This window comes from Typopeltis vanoorti, chromosome 17, assembly GCF_054136105.1.
Source record: "Typopeltis vanoorti isolate ZY-2024b chromosome 17, IOZ_Tvanoo_1.0, whole genome shotgun sequence".
In the NCBI taxonomy this organism is placed as follows: Eukaryota; Metazoa; Arthropoda; class Arachnida; order Uropygi; family Thelyphonidae; genus Typopeltis; species Typopeltis vanoorti.
The window spans coordinates 6,833,073-6,852,232 of NC_143565.1; the positions used below are offsets into that span (position 1 = coordinate 6,833,073).

The window sequence follows — 19,160 nt, forward strand, 5'->3', positions numbered from 1 at the left end:
GTGCACATTCTATCTCTAATCTTAGAATGCATGGACCTTCCATAAGTATTTTCTGGGTTCTGTCTGTTATCAGTAAAGAGTTCTATGTATTTCACCCATTCTTGTATTTTGTCATCCTTTTCGGATATTATTTCTCCCTTTTTTGTTTCGAAGGATACAGAATTGCTTTTTCTTAAATATACCTGCGGCCTCTTGCAGCTTTTTGTGTAGATTAAAATTGTCATGCTTTTCTGTAGAATTTCTATTTCTTTACATTTTGATTTTATCCAGATTTCTTTTGCTTCTTTGATCTTGCGTTTAATAATTTTCTGAACCTCTTTATATTTTGTTGGACTATGATTTTTATATGATCTGCGTTGATCCATGGGAGAAAGAATTTCATCAGCAATCTTTCTTTTTTGCTGCTCTATCAGGACACAAGGTATTGGTACATTTCTCTATGAGGATAGATTTTAATTTGTCCGATGATTCATCAGCCCTCATGATGTCATCATTCTTGATAAGTGCTAGCTCTTGATTCAGATCTTCACTCAATTTGTTTCTTATCTCTGTGTTTTTTAATTTTCCTAAATCAAACCTTTTTTTTTTGATGTTTCTTAAGTATAGCTTTCAGTCTAAGTTATAACTCTGCTACCAGTAGGTTATGATCAGAAGCAATATCTGCACTAGGATAGGTTTTTGTACTCTTTATAGAGCTTCGAAATCATTGATTATCATCATCATCATCATCAAATTCCTGCCATGTACCCTCAAGGGGTGTACAGGATATGACAGTACTACATGAAAAAATTACATCGTTACTAACTTCCTATCTACAATTTTCCTCCAAATCAGTCTATTACTTGTCAAGACTCCAACATTATCAGATCTTATATTTCTATCGTCTAAGGCACTTTGTACCGTATCAATCCACCTATATCTTGGTCTTCCTCTGGGTCGTTTTGCTGCCACCCTGGCAGAGAACACTTGTTTTGCTAATCTTTCCTCTCCCATTCTATTTAAGTGACCATACCATCTGAGATTAGCTCTGCTAACGCATTCCTGGATGCTGACAATGTCAAGTTCTTTCCTAATATCCTCATTTTTAATATGATATTGCCATTGATGCCATCTGTTCACGTCTCTAGTCTTTGGTCAAGTGTTTTACTTCTGAGCCAGCTCTCAGATCCATAAGTTAAAATTGGTTTGAACACAGTCTTGTATACAGCTAATTTAGTGTTCCGACTAATTTCTTTCTTATTCCATATGAATTTATTCAATTGACTTTCCACGATACCAGCTCTGCTGATTCTGTTGTCTATTTCTATATTTAGTTTACCATCTTCAGTAAAAATTGTGCCTAAGTAGCTGAAATGTTTTACTTGTTCCACAGGTTCTCCATTCACAACACAGTTGACATTTTCAGTGATTCTGCCTATTTTCATTGTCTTTGTCTTTTTATTGCTGACCTTCATACCATATCTATTACAACAGCTATTCAATTTAGTCAGAGAATCTTGCAGACTTGTAGCGGAATTATTTAGAAGTATAACATCATCCGCATAAAGCAAAGAGCTGACATTAACATCTCCAATTTTGATATCAGGTTTAATACCACATTCCTTCATAATGTGATCCATATAGATAATGAATAACAGAGGGGATAATGTACATCCTTGTCTCACACCAGATTTAACATTAAACCATCTTCCTGTACTTCCTTCAATTCTAACTGCTGACTCACAAGTCAAATAAAGACTAAGTATTGCTTGATATAATGCCCCATTGACACCATATAACTGCAGCGTATTGAATAGCTTCTCTCTTGGCATATTGTCATATGCCTTTTCCAGATCTACAAAACTTAAATACAGATTTTTGTTATATTCTGTTGATTTCTCAACTATCTGTCATAAAGTGAAAATCTGATCCTGACAGCCTCTATTTGGCCTGAATCCAGCTTGTTCTTCACCAAGCTTTTCTTCCACAATTCTTCTCAACCGTTTCTCAAGTATACTTGCATAGATCTTGCCAGGAACACTCAGTAGGGAAATACCTCTGTAATTCTCACATTCAGTTTTATTTCCCTTTTTATATATGGGTACTATGAGAGCTCTACTCCAATCATCGGGAATTCGTCCCTCTGTCCAGGCTTTCTGAACCATGCAGTGCAGCCACTGTAAGACTCTTATACCACCATACTTCAGCATTTCTGGTCGAATATCATCTACTCCTGCCTGCTGCCTTTCCACATTTCAAGCCTTTGATGGCTTTTTCTACTTCAAGTATGGATATGTATTCCTGACTGCATGCCTGGTCAGTGTTTTTTATCACTGTGCTGTCATCACTGCTTGTTTCATTTAGCAGTTTTTCAAAGTAATTACTCCATACTTCAAGGATATCTTTTTCTCCCGTTTTCATGTCACCTTTATCATCTCTAATTCCTTTTACAGCACTCTTTCCTCCATTCCTAAGCTTCTTCAACAACCTCCAGAATATTTTGCCACCTTCTTGATATTTATTTTCTATATTCTTGCCAAAGTCCTCCCATGACTTTTGTTTAGCTAGTTTTACACACTGTTTAGCTTTCTTACATTTGTCTCTGTATTCTGTAAGAGTAAAAGCTGACTTATTTGCCAGGAACTTTTGATATGCTTTCTTCTTTTCCTTCACTGCCTCTTTAACTTCCTGTGTCCACCAGGGAGTTCTGATTTTTTTATCTTTGCACACGACCTCACCACATGCCTCTCTGGCAGAATCAATCAATGTTTCCTTCAGTGTTTGCCACTGAATCTCCAAGGTTTGATTCCTGTTCTCAAACTCTTTCATTTTCTTTTCAATAATATTTCTGTATTTTAGTCTACAGTTTACATCTGAGAGCTGCTCAACTTTTATTCGCTTTAAAACTTTCTTACATGTTATTCTTTTCAATATGAAATTCAATTTTATCCTGCTCAAGACTAAATAGTGATCACTTCCAATTTCAAATCCTCTGTACACTCTGGTGTCCTGCACCAGGGAGAAAACATCACTATCAACAATAACATAGTCAATGAGACTTTTCTTATTCCTAGCCTCTTCTCTCCATGTGAATTTGTGCACATTTTTATGTTGGAACATGGTGTTAGTAATAACCAGTCCATGTCCTGAGCAGAAATCCAACAGATATTTGCCATTATTATTAGCTTTCCTCTTTTCTCCAAATTTTCCCAAAATATTTTTGTATGTCTCACAATCATTTCCTACTCTACTATTTAGATCCCCAACAAGGACCAACTTTTCCTTTTTCATTGTGTCAGTTGCTTTTTCTAAAGCCTCAAAAAATTCCTCCACTTCTACCTTAGTAGAACCTTCTGTGGGACCATAGGCACAAATAAGTCTCATTGTCCAGTTCCCCATTCTCATATTTGCCCACATTACTCTACTTGAGACTGACTGCCATTCAAGAAGATTAGCCTCGTATTTTGTGTTGAATACTATGGCTACTCCTTCTTTTCCTTGATTGTTATTGCCTGAATATAACATTTTGTATTTATTGCTCAGAAAGATCTCACCAGTTTTGGTCTTTTTTGTTTCAGTCACCCCTATTATGTCGATCTGGTACTTATCTAATTCCTCAGCTAGCTCCATTTCTTTGCCATTCAGGCTTCTTACGTTGATAGTACCGATCTTTAACTCTGGTGATGTTGAGTTGGGGTTTGTTTTCAGATTTGTTCCAGTAGCTGACTTTTCGCTGTTCGCCCTGGTTCCCTGGCGAAAACAACGGGGGCCTTGTTTAACCGGGCGACGCCCCAGCCGGCATGAAATTTTGTCATGTTGTACCATCATTTTTTATTTTGGTTTAACCAATAAGAATACAATTTGGTCGGCTAAATCCCAAATTGCCAGCCCATCCTCGTTCGTTCAGTATCAAAGTAGATACCCAACAGGGTGCACCACGAGAAGGTGAGGATTGGACATTAGGTCAGAAGCCCTGGTCGGTTCTCCGCATTCCTTTAAAGGCTATGTGGAGGTCTCCTCTCAGTTATACAGCTTTGACCCTTAAGCACCCCTTCAGTTTTACATTTAGTTTTATTTCCCTTTTTATATATGGGTACTATGAGAGCTCTACTCCAATCATCGGGAATTCGTCCCTCTGTCCAGGCTTTCTGAACTATGCAGTGCAGCCCCTTTCAATTAATCATTGATTAATTAACAAGTAATCAATTGGGTTTCTCACTATATTCCCATTATTATCCTGTGGTCATCTCCATGTATACAGCCTTCGGGATGGTAGCTTAAACCATGTGTTTGTGAATATTAGCTCCTCTTCCTGGCAGAATTGAATAAGATGGTTGGCACTCTCATTTCTTATTCCCAGTTCATGTTTGTCAACTACATCTCCACTTATACCTTTCCCAACTTTAGCATTGAAATCACCAATGACAATGTTAATATCATTCTTTTTTGTGTTTTTCATTAGTTCTTTTAATTGATTATAAAATTCTTTGATCTTGGTATCACTCTTGTCAGCAGTAGGGGCATAGATCTGTATAAGATTGTCTAGTGGTTGACCTTTCAGTTTTAATAACATCATCCTATCTGAGTAGGGGATGAAGCTCAACAGTGACTTATTGACATCTTTGTTTAATATTATTCCAACTCCGTTTTGATGGTTGTTTTCACTACTTCCAGAGTGATACATTATCATGTCATTAACTTGAGTTTTACTTGATCCTGGCCACCTAAATTCACTCATTCCTAAAATCCCAATTTCAAGTCTCTTAATTTCTTGGATAGCATTTCTTAGCTTACCTGCTTCATACAGGGTTCTGACACTCCAGGTTCCTAGTTTTAATGAACACACCATTTTGAGCCTGGAGATTCTTCGCACTCCTGTCCCATTTAAGGAACGCCAGGAACTCGGGACCATTTGTGTAGATTTGCTTGCCATGGTGGTTAGTCTGGAGAGAGAATAGAGCAGTAGTTTCTTCATTTGCTTTCTACTCTGCAGTATTACAGAGATGTACACAATAAACTGTATTGCCATCTGCAATTTTCTAATCACAAGCTTTACTGTCAACCTTGTCAGTACTGACAAAGTTGCTTCCCTTTTTCAAAGGATTGAATCCTTTAATTTTCCTTGTAACTCTAGGTAGGGGCCCTAACCAGGTACTGACAGCCAAAGCTAGCTGAGCCTGGGTTGTTTATAGAGGTCTGCTCCTTTGAAGATTCTTCTGCACATTTCACCATTGGGATATAAATCCTCTTCCGCTGATTTGTCCGTCTTATCTGTCTGAATTCTCTGACCTATAGAACATCCCACTAAATATCTAAAATTTTTGCTAATCTCAAGTTTGCACCAAATAGTCCCAAAGCTGTTATCATTATTGCTCTCTTCAAGTTCCATATTGAGAGGACACAATTGTATCGAAATCATCAGTAATACTCCACCTCCTGTTTTATCTTTTCTGTCTTTTCAAAAAATACTGTAACTATCACATTCTATTCTCGTGATCCTCTGTTAACCATATCTTACTGACATCAGTGATTTGTGGGATGACTGACTATATCAAGGCCACAAGCTCTGCACCCTTATTCCTAATTCTTCTTGCATTGGTGTATAAGCACAGTAGCTTTCCCCTTTCCTTTCAACAATTCTTTATCCCATCATTCAAGTAATTTGACTCTGTTGGTCCCATTGAAGCCATCCCTGCATCCGTGTCTTGTCTTCCTTTGTCCTTATTTCATACCATTTCTGGTATCTCACACTCACAATCCTGCCATCTAGTTTTTGTTTCTCTGACTGGTTACATGCTCTTTTCTTCTCATCAATAATCTACCTAACACTACTGCTTTCACTCAAATGCAGACCATCTGTAGCAAACATCTTTCTCCTACCTTTCAAATTTATCCCATTCATCCACAAACAGAAGTCCACACTTCCTGCACATTCTGGTCATCATACCATTCATGATCACAGCTCTTCTCCTCAGCTCTCTACTGTCATACTTTAGTAACATACTCACAATTCTGTCTCTTGCTCCTTTGCATGATTGTTTCCAGTAACACTTGAAAATTGTGCTTATATTCCCACTTTTGCTTATGTTCCTCATTCACACTTCCTTGCAAATTGTTTGTTCCAACTAGCACAGTTAATTCCTCTGCATTTCCTCTCCTTTCCATAGTCTCAGTCATGCTTCCTGTCGTTGCTTTTCTGAGACATATTTTTGTCACCTGCTCCATTTTCTCATCTTTCACCTTAGAGTCCCCATACAACACTACACCACTTTCCACCATTCTACTGCAATCATTCATCTCTGACTCATCTGCGACTAGCACCTTCCTTCTTCCACCTCCAACTACCAATCTCTTCTATAAACATTCTGTCTCACTCTTCACATGCCTCAATCCTCAATTCATTCCTGAACCTTACCAGTTCTTTTCTAATTTCCTCGCTTGTGTTCATATCTTTCATGCTAGCTTCTTTACCATTCTTTATTTGTTCTTCTACCATTCCACTGTCTTTCACATCTTCCTCTGCCTTACTACACTCTACCGTGTCATTCACCACATTTGCACTACATTCGCTTTCCTGACTTGCACTATGGTTCTATTGCTTATGTCATTCATGATACTATTTATTGATTCTCTTAACAGATCACTCATTCACTTTTTTTTATAACTTTCTTACTACTCATTTGCTGCTCTTTTACAGTATTTCTCTTCATTATCAGGTGAGCACTCATTCTTCCCATTGCATTCTCGCTACTATTACCCTTATTCACCGATATGTTATTTCCCTTCAGCTCAGCATTCAAATCACACTTCACACACATTCTACTTCTATCTACCTTAAAAATCCATAATTTATTGACACAATGTATACATGTAGCACACCTCACATTTCACAAAATGACTAAAATCAAAATTTAACTCACGTACAGACCAAACTGTTGCCATCTTGCTTTTGATACTTGATCAGTATTGCTCTCAGTTGATTTTATAAAACAGATTTTATAAACAAACTCAAATAAACAGAGTTTATTCCAATATGATCAGTGGAATTGGAGAAGGAAAGCCAGCTAGAGTTGTAGTTATTGAAATCCCTTTAAAGAAGTGAACTGAGTGTTTATTTTGACTGCAGAAAATCAAGCTTGAGGTATAAATGATCAGAAATAAGAGTGGCTATCAGAATTTTGAGAGTAGAGACAGTAAAGAAATTTTTGAGTCAGAGCCATTGAAACAGGTGTTTCAGTGCTTTACATTCTCTGATATGGAATGCCAGGTCTGATTAATGCATGGGAACCATCCTTGTAACGGGAGATATACAGTTTTGAGATGAAAAGTAGTTGTTTGAGGCTAAATCTGATGTTCTATTAAATGATGGATCATGATTGTTGATGTTTCTGTTAAGGCTGCAAATGTTGAAGTGATTATGGAAGTGCTTGTTTTTTAATTGATTTATGTTGCTTTCTGTTATTTTTGGTATTGTTTTTGTGGAAGATTTTTCTTCCTGATCCACAGTTGATGATGTGGAAAGAATTGTTGATCATAGTTACTATTATTACTATTATTACGGGCAACTCCAGGGAGTCATTAGACTCATCGAGGGAGGCCCCAAATCATATTCATCACAACTATCTGACATTCATACAGTATCTATCATACCTCGCCTTAAACTCATTCACTGTCACAGCATCCACTACAGACTCAGGGAGCGCATTCCACTCATTCACTACTCTAAAAGTAAAGAACCCAGCTCTAACACCTTTACTAACCACACTTTTGCCCAGTTTCCATGGATGTCCCCTAGTCCTCCCACAACCAGCCCTGTTCTCAAAAATATCTTCTGAATTAATTTTATAGAAACCCTTCAGTAATTTGAATGTCTCAATCATATCTCCCCTCTTCCGCCTATCAACCAATTTTTGCAACCCACAAATCCTCAACCTGTTCTCATACGGTTCATTCCACAGACCTGCTATCATCTTGGTCACTCGCCTCTGGATCCTCTCCACCTCCTCCCCATCAAGAAGAAACCTAGGTGACCAAATCTGAGCACAGTAGTCTAGATGGGGTCTTATCAAGGCTCGATAGAGAGGAACAATAACCTGCTTGTCTCTGCTTGTCAACGTATTCTTCAGCAACCAAGTGATTTGATGAGCTGTTTTGGTCACTTTTGCAATGTGTCCCCTAAATTTCAATTCCTTATCCACCAACACTCCTAAATCTCGTGCCTCATCAATTTCCTGGAGCACGGTTCCACCAATGTAGTAAACTGCCGCCAATCTTTTCACCCCAAAATGCATAACCTTACATTTTGCCACATTAAACTGACATCCATTCTCCTTAGCCCAGACCTCCAATCTATCCAAATCATCCTGCAAAATTTTGACGTCATCTGCATTCACTATTGCCCTACCCAACTTCGCATCATCTGCAAACAAATGAACTGTTCCTCTCAGATCATTTCCTATATCATTTATGAACAAATTAAACAGCAGTGGTCCAAGAACAGATCCTTGTGGCACACCACTAGTCACAGGCCGTCTTGTGGACTCTACTCCCGAGTAAACCACTCTCTGATATCTCTCCGTCAACCACCCTCCTATCCATCTCACCAACCCTATGTCCATTCCCATATGCTGCAATTTACTGATTAGAATTCCATGTGGAATCCTGTCAAAGGCCTTGGCAAGGTCCAGTAGAATCACCGTAAACCCATTACCCTTATCCAGTTCAGCCGTCACTGTGTTATAATACGTGAGCAAGTTACTGAGGCATGACCTACCCTTCACAAAACCATGCTGTCCCCGATACAGTATCCCATTTTCTTCTATCCAATCTTGTATTTTCCTCTTGACTATTTTCTCTAAGACCTTGATAATGATTCCTGATATGCTAATCGGTCGGTAATTTACAACAGCAGTCTTGGAACCACCTTTATGCAGTGGAACTATTTTCCCCTCTTTCCACCCGCTCGGGACTAACCCAGACCCGAGACTCAAATTAAACAAAATGGTCAAGGGTACTGACAAGGGTAGTTGTCAAGGGTAGTTGATGATGTGGGAAAGAATTGTTTAAAGATTCACCAACATATCTTTCCACAAAGAGCACTAAGCAGTCTTCTGTTCATGGCATTTTCTTGAAGGCCCTCCCCCATCCCAATACTGCTTTACTCTGACTTCTTTCCAGTGTGTTCTAGCAGAGTAAAGGACAGCAAGATCATTTGTTATCTGGTTGGTAATCTTGCTATGTGTTATCCATTAAAGTCATGGTATTTTGCCAAGTGATGAAAGTCACCTATCAACTAGAGCTCCTGTTGGACATTTCTACCAGCTATAAAAGGTCTTGCAGCAGTGTCTACTAAAGCCCAGTTTGTAGAAACGGACCACACTGTTGGACGGTATTATTTGTGAAAACTTAGTTTTCACTAATAAACCAGCTATTATTTTATGTTTCTAGAAATTTTACAACTGGTTTTAATTTCTGAGAATGGGAAGGAAAAAATAGTCAAGAAAATGAAACCATAGTTGTGTTCTATTTGTAGAATTTCATATATTTTTGAATCACTGTGATAAATTAAGTTCTTGTCTTGCTTTTCACATAACTACTGTTTTTTTTTTTTTTTTATTATATACATGTATTTTTCTTTTAAAGTATCTTCTTCCTGGAATTGTACATATTAAACATCAGCCAAAATTGAAAAGAGGAGATGGTCCAATTGTAAGTATGAATTATTATTATTAATATTAAGCCTTCAGGAGGTTCACTTAAACTTATTGTGTGAAAATCAGCTGATTTTGTTATCAAAATTTCTTTAACTACCAAACCAGTGAATGATATATATCATCCACATTAAACTTTGTATTCATGTTATTTCAATGTTATTGAGATGCACCCATATCCATGCAAAGCATGGGGCTGAACACATCATGGCTGCTGGGTATGGGGGATCCACCACAGCTCAATTAGTATCAGTAGTGCCCTTTAGTCTTTCCAACCAAAAATTATAAGGACTTTTCAACTGAAGGTGAGTTAGCTAGTCTCATATGGGGAAGTAGCAAAGTTTTTCCTCCCAGAAACTCGTAAAAACAGGCCTATCAGCTAGAAGAATAAATTCAACTAATAGCCATGATATACATCATAGTTTTAGTTGTTTCGGCCATAATCTCAATAACAGCAGCATATGGGGAGTTTAAGAGAATTCAAATATTTAGTTCTTGCCACTAAAATTATATTTTATCCCCTCCCCTACTTGATTGTTTGTGCAGCTTCTGTGAAATTCTTATTCTGCTGTCATATGCTTTGAAAATAAATTCACTTTATCTTAGTAAAATCACTATTTTACTTTGAGCAATTATGTGTGAGGTTTTAGACTTTTTTGTTGTACTGAAGAGGTTATAACTGATATTACCACACATTGGGGAATATGACTTGTCATTGCCTAAATCTAGTCAGAAATCTACTATTTAACAGTCTGTCGTGTGATGCTTATATTATCTTATTCACTTAGGGTTGTTAACTCTGGAATGAAAGGTTCAATTTGTTATTGAGCATTTCATTCAGGATTTAACTAGGATCTAAAATATCTACAAAAATGAAATGCTTGTACATAGGTGTAAGTGAAAGCTTTAATGTATTAATATTTTTTAACAGAATTTTATTAAGTGATAAATTGTAAACTGTCTTATAAATAACATACCAGAGTCTAAAAGGTCTTAGTGAAAGTTACTTTAGAAGAAAAAAGTTTAAGCCAAGTCCACTCTAGCCTAATCGGCTTTTGCACATAACTCCGAGGCATCGCAATGCGAAGTCCGAGACACGTGTGTGGCACCCACATGATGGGGAGCATTTCGGGGAGAAACGTAGGGGAGTGTGCAAAAAAGAATTAGGTGTCGCGAGCAATCAGTGATGTAGTTGGGAGAGTGGACAAGGGGATATATAAGGATTTGGCAGCGAAAATAGCTCTCTCTCTCTCTCTCTCTCCTCTGTTCTTCGTGGTGTCTCTCTCCCTCAGCTGTGGGTTCCGATGGAAGCAGTTCATGGTGACGACTAGGAGGATGGTCAATGATGGCTACAAAAGTGAGGTAGCGATCCGTTTCAAGCATAGCAGTGGCACAGCCAGCGGAGACCGCGGCTGTGTTCAGAGTCGTACGTGCCTATCTGTTGAAGCGGTGTTGCTAAAGTTATAGGAACAGTTGTGGTTCGTGATCGTAATCACTAGTGGTAGGAAGTTGGAGGAAATTACAGATAGCAGATCTAGGAACCTAACCGAAGGGAATCAGCAAAGATTGATGTTAAGCCCACGTGGTTGGTAACGTAGAAACTTTTATTGTCTTTAGTACTGAGAGCAGGACTAGAGCGAGTCAAAGTGCTAATTGTATATGTGATAGGACTTTTTTATAACTGTCTGGACTATAGTGTTTTACTTTGTGGCTAAATGTTGTATTTTTAGAAGTTCATTGTTACCAAATTATGCCCATGATAGAATTTTGGTATATTGTAGTCTAGTCTGGGGAATTGAAAGGTTGTTCACTTATATAACTGTGATAAGTTAACGAGAATTAGATTAATTGATCTGTTGAGAATATTTTAAGTGACTATTTAGTTATAATTAGACAGATTGTCTGAGAACCTTTGAGATTTTCTTTCATGAACAAGACATTATATGTCTAAAGCACAGTTTGGATCTCTGTGTACAATACTTTAGTGTAAAATAAATGTTTTGTTTTCTATACCTAAGAAACTTGCCTGATTTCTCACGCCAATGTACCACTTGCTAAAATTAGAACATGTGTAGATTCAAGTGCAGGGGGAGAAGGGGATTTGGTTATGACTGCTGATTACGGAAGGAACTAATAGAGTGTATTAAATAATAGATTCTAATGCCTTGTGATTATCTGCGTGTTAACTCTCTGACAGAAATATCCTTTTTGTATAGGAATCAAGATGGTGCAGCTGTATTAATAAATAAATTTTTCTTGATTCCGAAAAGGAGCTAACTCCAGAACTGCAACAATAGAAGAATTTGGCTCTCGCCCAGGGCATTCTCTTTGTCTGCAAGAATAATACACGTGATCCGTCAGAAAGAACGGTATCTGACAAATTTTCGGCTCTAACTAAGACTAAGCACCGTAAATTAGCAGCTGGAACTGGAACAGCAGAACAATTAATCAAAAGACTAAAGAACTATAGATAAGATTTATAAAGGACAGTAAGGCATGACATATACACCGAGAAATAGCAGGGTGCTTCACATTTGAAAACCTGCAAATATACTCTTCGCAGAATCACATAAAAGAATAGACTGTTTGACAACAGTAAAAAAGAATGAACAAAGATGATGGGGGGGTGAGGAATGTTAAGTTTGGATTTCCACAGGAAAATTTATTCTATTACTTTTTTCTGTTAGTGATGATCAGCATCACATAAGCATCTGTATCAAGTTATTCTGTAAGTTTGAATAGTTTCTCTGAAGGTGTTGAATAGCTGTTATATGTCTTTTGATGGATTTAAAGGTTTTAAAGTGGGTGGGGGGGGAATTACCGGTGCTAAGTCTGAACAGTGATCATCTGTAGAAAGTTCAAGTAGCAGTAGCTGTGCATGAGAAATCTGTGCTGAATTATTGAGAGATCGATCATTAATCCATCTAATTGCTCTGTTTTCTATTAAGTGACAAATTTTTAGGAACACTATGCCAAATGCCATATTAGTACTCAGTGGATAGATGAATTTGTGATTTGAAATCTGTAATTTGCATGTGGTTGCTACATATCTCTTAGATATTCTCAAGTGAAAGAGGAAACCTAATTTCTGATGAAATACTTTTAATATATGTATGTATATGCCATTCAAAAAAGACTGTCAGTTAGAGTTATTCCCAGAAGAGAAATGTTATCTTGTTCAAAAATCTAGACTGTAAGAAAGTTTTAATTTAAAAATCGAGACTTAGATGGAAGACATTATAATAATAAACAATTATGGAAGTCACGTAAATGAATTATATATTTCCATAGAATTTATGGCTCACAAAATTGCACTACACTACAGTAAGAATAGATAAACATAAAACTGAACAATTAAACTGAAAGTATGTGATATTATGTGTGCTATCGACTATGCAGGAGGATATCTACTCATCTACTATTCCACTGAATTCTATGTTTTGTAGACAAGGCAATGCTTGCTAAACCAGATTTATAGGGCTCTTTAAGTGAAATATATTCTTGATGTTCTTCACGACAAAAATGTGTGCAACAACCAGTTTATCAGTAATAACATAAGACTGCAAACACAAGCTGAATAAGGGAGAGAGAGGAGGATATTTGTCTTTTGGAGAGACAAGGAATGAAGCTTATGAACCGAATGGAAAGAGACTTATAGGTCAGTCTGGCAAAGAAGCTTGCTATTTTTTTCTGATAGTCCTTTAACATGGAAGACAAATTCTAGAAACTCCTTGAGGAGGATTAAGATGAGGGCCGTAATTATTGATTATTTTATCAATAGATTTGGTCTTATAACCATTAGAGATGATAGTTTAAAAGAAAATTGGAGGAACAAATTTTATGAGTTCTATCAACTAAATATTTAACTATGCCATATTTCTAACATGGATAAGGATGTGAGTTAGCATTAATGTATTTGCCAGTTTGAGTTAGTTTTCTGTATACAGAACTGGAGTGTCATTAGGTTAGTGTAGAATAAGAACATTCAGAAAAGGAAGATGGTTGTTATATTCTACTTCTAGTGTAAATTTGATTCTTGGGTCTAATACTCACCATTCATATGTTTAATAAAATTTTAATTAATTATTTAAATTTAAAATATTTTATATTTTTTATTATTTAATTTTTTTTAAAATTTAAATTTATTCCTTGATATCTATTAATGGAGATGCAGTTGTCCTCCTACAATCGATAGTTCATATATCAAGCACTTTCAGTTTAATTGCCATTCCTTTTTATGTTCATCTCCTTACTGTAGAGTATTGAAAATGGCCTTGAAACAGCTGAAAATTTTACAGAAATCAATAATTTATTTACAAAAGTGATTTCTGTAATTATTTATTATTATATCTTCTACTTATGTCTTGTTTTTAAATCAATTCATATGCTTTATGGAGAGAGTATTTTGAAGAAAACACCCAGATTAAGAAAAGAACTGTTGAAAAGAGCTAAATGTATAAATATAATAACTTTTTTGAATTGCTACAGGAGAGCACAGTTAATTCCAACTTGCTGCAAAATTAAAGAAGCTTTTCATTCTTCTCAAGCCATTAATTAATTAGATCTCTGAAGAAAAAAACAGCAGTATTTTATCAATCATAATATTGATTCTATTACAATGGAAATATGCAATTTTTTATCTGTTGAAGAATTTGATACTATCTATAAGATTTCATTTGACTCAGCAGAAAATAGTTTTCATGAGAGTTAAACACCATCGTATTGAAGAAACTGCAGAAATTTCAGTCTTTATTGAATCACCAGAATATGCCAGTTAATAACCAGATTGACTCCTCAAGAACTGTCATTAATATTTTGGGCTATACTTTATGCAGTAATGAAATCTCAGTATTATCGAAAGGGTTAGATTATGTTGTAGCTCCAAAAAACCATTCCTGTTATGAACTTTATGTATAGTATACATCAGGGATTGGAAGTCTCTAACCCACAGGTCACTGAGTAACTTGCAAAAACATTTGGAGTGACCCACTGGAAGTTTTGTATTTGAAAATTACTAATGTATATTTTTAAAAAAAAAGAAAAGCAAATAAGTTAATTCTTTATTGTTTTTTTTTATTAATATTTAATACAGTAATATTTTGCTCTTGAATTGTGATTTACAGTTATCATCTCAAGCAACACATGTGCATATCCCCAGTAGTATGTGATAGTCCATGTGTCATCGTATTGCTGTCCGTTATGCTGACAGCAAATCGAACAGTTACTGATGTTAGTCATTTTAAATTGCATTGAATATATAAGATATAATAATAAATATTATAATAATAGATAACATCTCATCATCATCATCATCAAATTCCTGACATGTACTCTCAAGGGGTGTTCAGGATATGATAGTACTACATGAAAAACTTACATCATTACTAACTTCCTATTTACAATTATCCTCCAAATCAATCTGTTACCTGTCAAGACTTCAACATTATCATATCTTATATTTCTATCTTCTAAGGCAATTTTTACTGTATCAATCCACTTATATCTTGGTCTTCCTCTGGGTCTTTTTCTGGCCAACCTGGCAGAGAAGGCTTGTTTTGCTAATCTTTCCTCTTGCATTCTGTTTAAGTGACCATACTACCTGAGATTAGCTCTCCTAACACATTCCTGGATGCTAACAATGTTAAGTTATTTCCTAATATCATCATTTTTAATATGATATTGCCATTGATGGCAATATCATATTAAAAATGATTTTTCCCAGAACTCATATATGAGGTCTCTAGTCTTTGGTAAAGTGTTTTACTTCTCACCCAGCTCTCAGATCCATAAGTTAAAACTGGTTTGAACACCTGTCTTGTATAAAGCTAATTTAGTGTTGCGACAATTTTTTTTTATTATTCCATATGAATTTATTCAATTGACTCCCTACCATACTGGCTTTGTTGATTCTGTTGTCTATTTCCATATTTAATTTACCATCTTCACTAAAAATTATGCGTAAGTAGCTGAAATGTTTTACTTGTTCCACAGGTTCTCCATTCACAAAGCAATTGACATTTTCAATGATTCTGCCTATTTTCATTGTCTTTGTCTTTTTGTTGCTGACCTTCATAGCATATCTTTTACAACAGTTATTCAATTTAGTCAGAGAATCTTGCAGACTTGTAGTGGATTTATTTAGAAGTATAACATCGTACGCATAAAGCAAAGAGCTGACATTAACATCTCCAATTTTGATATCATGTTTAATACCACTTTCCTTCATAATGTGATCCATATAGATAATGAATAAGAGAGGGGATAATGTACATACTTGTCTCACACCAAATTTAACATTAAACCATCTTCCTGTACATCCTTTTATTCTAACTGCCAACTTACAACTCAAATACAGTCTAAGTATTGCTTGATATAATGCCCATCTGACACCATATTGTAGCGTATTGAATAGCTACTCTCTTGGCACCTTGTCATATGCCTTTTCCAGATCGACAAAACTTAAATACAGATCTTTGTTATATTCCCATGCTTTCTCGACTATTTATCGTAATGTGAATATCTGATATTGACAGCCTCTATTTGGCCTGAATCCAGCTTGTTCTTCACCAAGCTTTTCTTTTGCAATTCTTCTCAACCGTTTCTCAAGTATACTTGCATAGATCTTGCCAGGAACACTCAGTAGGGAAATACCTCTGAAATTCTCACATTCAGATTTATTTCCCTTTTTATATATGGGCACTATTAGAGCTCTACTCCAATCATCGGGAATTCGTCCCTCTGTCCAGTCTTTCTGAACTATGCAGTGCAGCCACTGTAAGACTTTTATACCACCATACTTCAGCATTTCTGGTTGAATATCATCTACTCCTGCCTGCCTTTTCACATTTTAAGCCTTTCATGGCTCTTTCTACTTGAAGTATGGATATGTATTCCTGACTGCATGCCTGGTCAGTGTTTTTTTTACCACTGTGCTATCATCACTGCTTTCATTTAGCAATTTTTCGAAGTAATTGCTCCATACTTCCTTTACCATCTCTAACTCCTTTTACAGCACTCTTTCCTCCATTTCTAAGCCTCTTCAACAACCTCCAGAATATCTTACCACCTTCTTGATATTTATTTTCTGTGTTCTTGCCAAAGTTCTCCCATGACTTTTGTTTAGCTAGTTTTATGCAGTGTTTCACTGTCTTACATTTGGCTCTGTATTCTCTAAGAGCAAAAGCTGACTTATTTGACAGGAACTTTTGATATGCTTTCTTCTTTTCCTTCACTGTCTCTTTAACTTCCTGTGTCCACCAGGGAGTTCTGATATTTTTATCCTTACAGACAACCTCACCACATGCCTCTCTGGCAGAATCAATCAATGTTTTCTTCAGAGTTTGCCACTGAATCTCCAAGGTTTGATTCCTGTTCCCAAACTCTTTCATTTTTTCTTCAATAATCTTTGTGTATGTTAGTCTACAGTTCACATCTGAGAGCTGCTCAACTTTTATTCGCTTTAAAACTTTCTTACATCTTATTCTTTTTAATATGAAATTCAATTTTATCCTGCTCAAGACTAAATAGTGATCGCTTCCAATTTCAAATCCTCGGTACACACTGGTGTCCTGCACCAGGGAGAAAACATCACTATCAACATTAACATAGTCAATGAGACTTTTCTTATTCCTTGCCTCTTCTCTCCATGTGAATTTGTGCATATTTTTATGTTGGAACATGGTGTTAGTAATAACCAGTCCATGTCCTGAGCAGAAATCGAACAGGTATTTGCCATTATTATTAGCTTTGCTCTTTTCTCCAAATTTTCCCAAAATATTTTTGTATGTCTCTCAGTCATTTCCTACTCTGCTATTCAGATCCCCAACAATGACCAACTTTTCCTTTTTCATTGTGTCAGTTGCTTTCTCTAAAGCCTCAAAAAATTCCTCCACTTCTGCCTTAGTAGAACCTTCTGTGGGACCATAGTCACAAATAAGTCTCATTGTCCAGTTCCCCATTCTCATACATGCCCACCTCACTCTACTTGAGACTGCCTGCTATTCAAGAAGATTAGCCTCGTATTTAGTGTTGAATACTATGGCTACTCCTTTTTTTCCTTGATTGTTATTGCCTGAATATAACATTTTGTATTTATTGCTCAGAAAGATCTCACCAGTTTTTGTCTTTTTTTGTTGTAGTCACCCCTATTATGTCGATCTGGTACTTATCTAATTCCTCAGCTAGCTCCATTTCTTTGCCATTGAGGCTTGTTACGTTGATAGTACCGATCTTTAATTCTGATGATGTTGAGTTGGGGTGTGTTTTCAGATTTGTTCCAGTAACTGACTTTTCGCTGTTCGACCTGGTTCCCTGGCGATAACAACGGGAGCCTTGTTTAACCGGGCGATGCCCCAGAATAAAATTCTGTCATGTTGTACCATCACTTTTTATTTTGGTTTAACCAATAAGAATACAATTTGGTCGGCTAAGACAAATTGCAAGCCCATCCTCGTTCATTCAGTATCCAGGTAGGTACCCAACAGGGTGCACCACGAGAAGGTGAGGATTGGACATTATGTCAGAAGCCCTGGTTGGTTCTCCGCATTCCTTTAAAGGCTATGTGGAGGTCTCCTCTCAGTTATACAGCTTTGATCCTTAAGCACGCCTGGTAATTCAGTTTAGTCAGGAAATCTTACAGACTTGTAGTGATTTTATTTAGAAGTATAACATCATCTGCATAAAACAAAGAGCTGAGATTACATCTTCAATTTTGGTATCAGGTTTAATACCACTTTCCTTCATAATGTGATCCATACAGATAATGAATAACAGAGAGGATAATGTTCATCTTAGTCTGACACCAGATTTAACATTAAACCATCTTCCTATACTTCCTTCAATTCTAACTGCTGATTTACAACTCAAATAAAGGCTAAATATTGCTTGATGTAGTTCCCCCTCTGACACCATGCAACTGTCAGCGTTTTGAATAGCTTTCCTTTTGGCACCTTGTCATATGCCGTTTCCAGATCTGCAAATTCAAATGTAGTCATCCCTCGACTTATGTCCGGGTTCCATTCCATCCGTCAGGACGTAAATCAATACATTTAATCAACAGAGTTATAGCGGTCAGGGACTTAACCGTAATAAGTATACTGTCATTTTAATTTTTAAATCTTATTATAAAACTGGACTGTTTGTTACTGCCACTATTCAAATATGCTTTGCTTATTTCTTTTTTCTTTTTATCATAAATTTGTTCATAGCAAACAGATGCATCATGTACTTTCGTTTCTACTAATAAGTAGCATTCAACATTGGGGTCCATGTCTTCAATCATTTTGAGAACATTGCTAACTGCAGAGAACATTTCTGCAGGACCCTTCACTGTGAACCGTTTAATTATCTCTCCTTGTTTCTCTTTTCTCCTCGAAAAGAGAAACAAGGCGACTTAGTGGTTATAGTCACAGTGCTGAGGGATATGCTTCTATATATAGCCGAAAATTCTTATTTATTCCCTTATGGGATCAC

The 19,160-nt window shown here is 36.4% G+C and overlaps 1 protein-coding gene across 1 annotated transcript in view; it reads left to right on the top strand.

Moving 5' to 3' along the window:
- LOC150097115 (uncharacterized) overlaps window positions 1-19,160 on the top strand; it is a 242,470-nt gene that overhangs the window by 58,284 nt on the left and 165,026 nt on the right. The window contains exon 6 of the mRNA XM_090407473.1: window positions 9,622-9,687. Within this exon, the coding sequence (XP_090263599.1) occupies window positions 9,622-9,687 (66 nt within the window). The remainder of the gene's footprint in view (window positions 1-9,621; window positions 9,688-19,160) is intronic.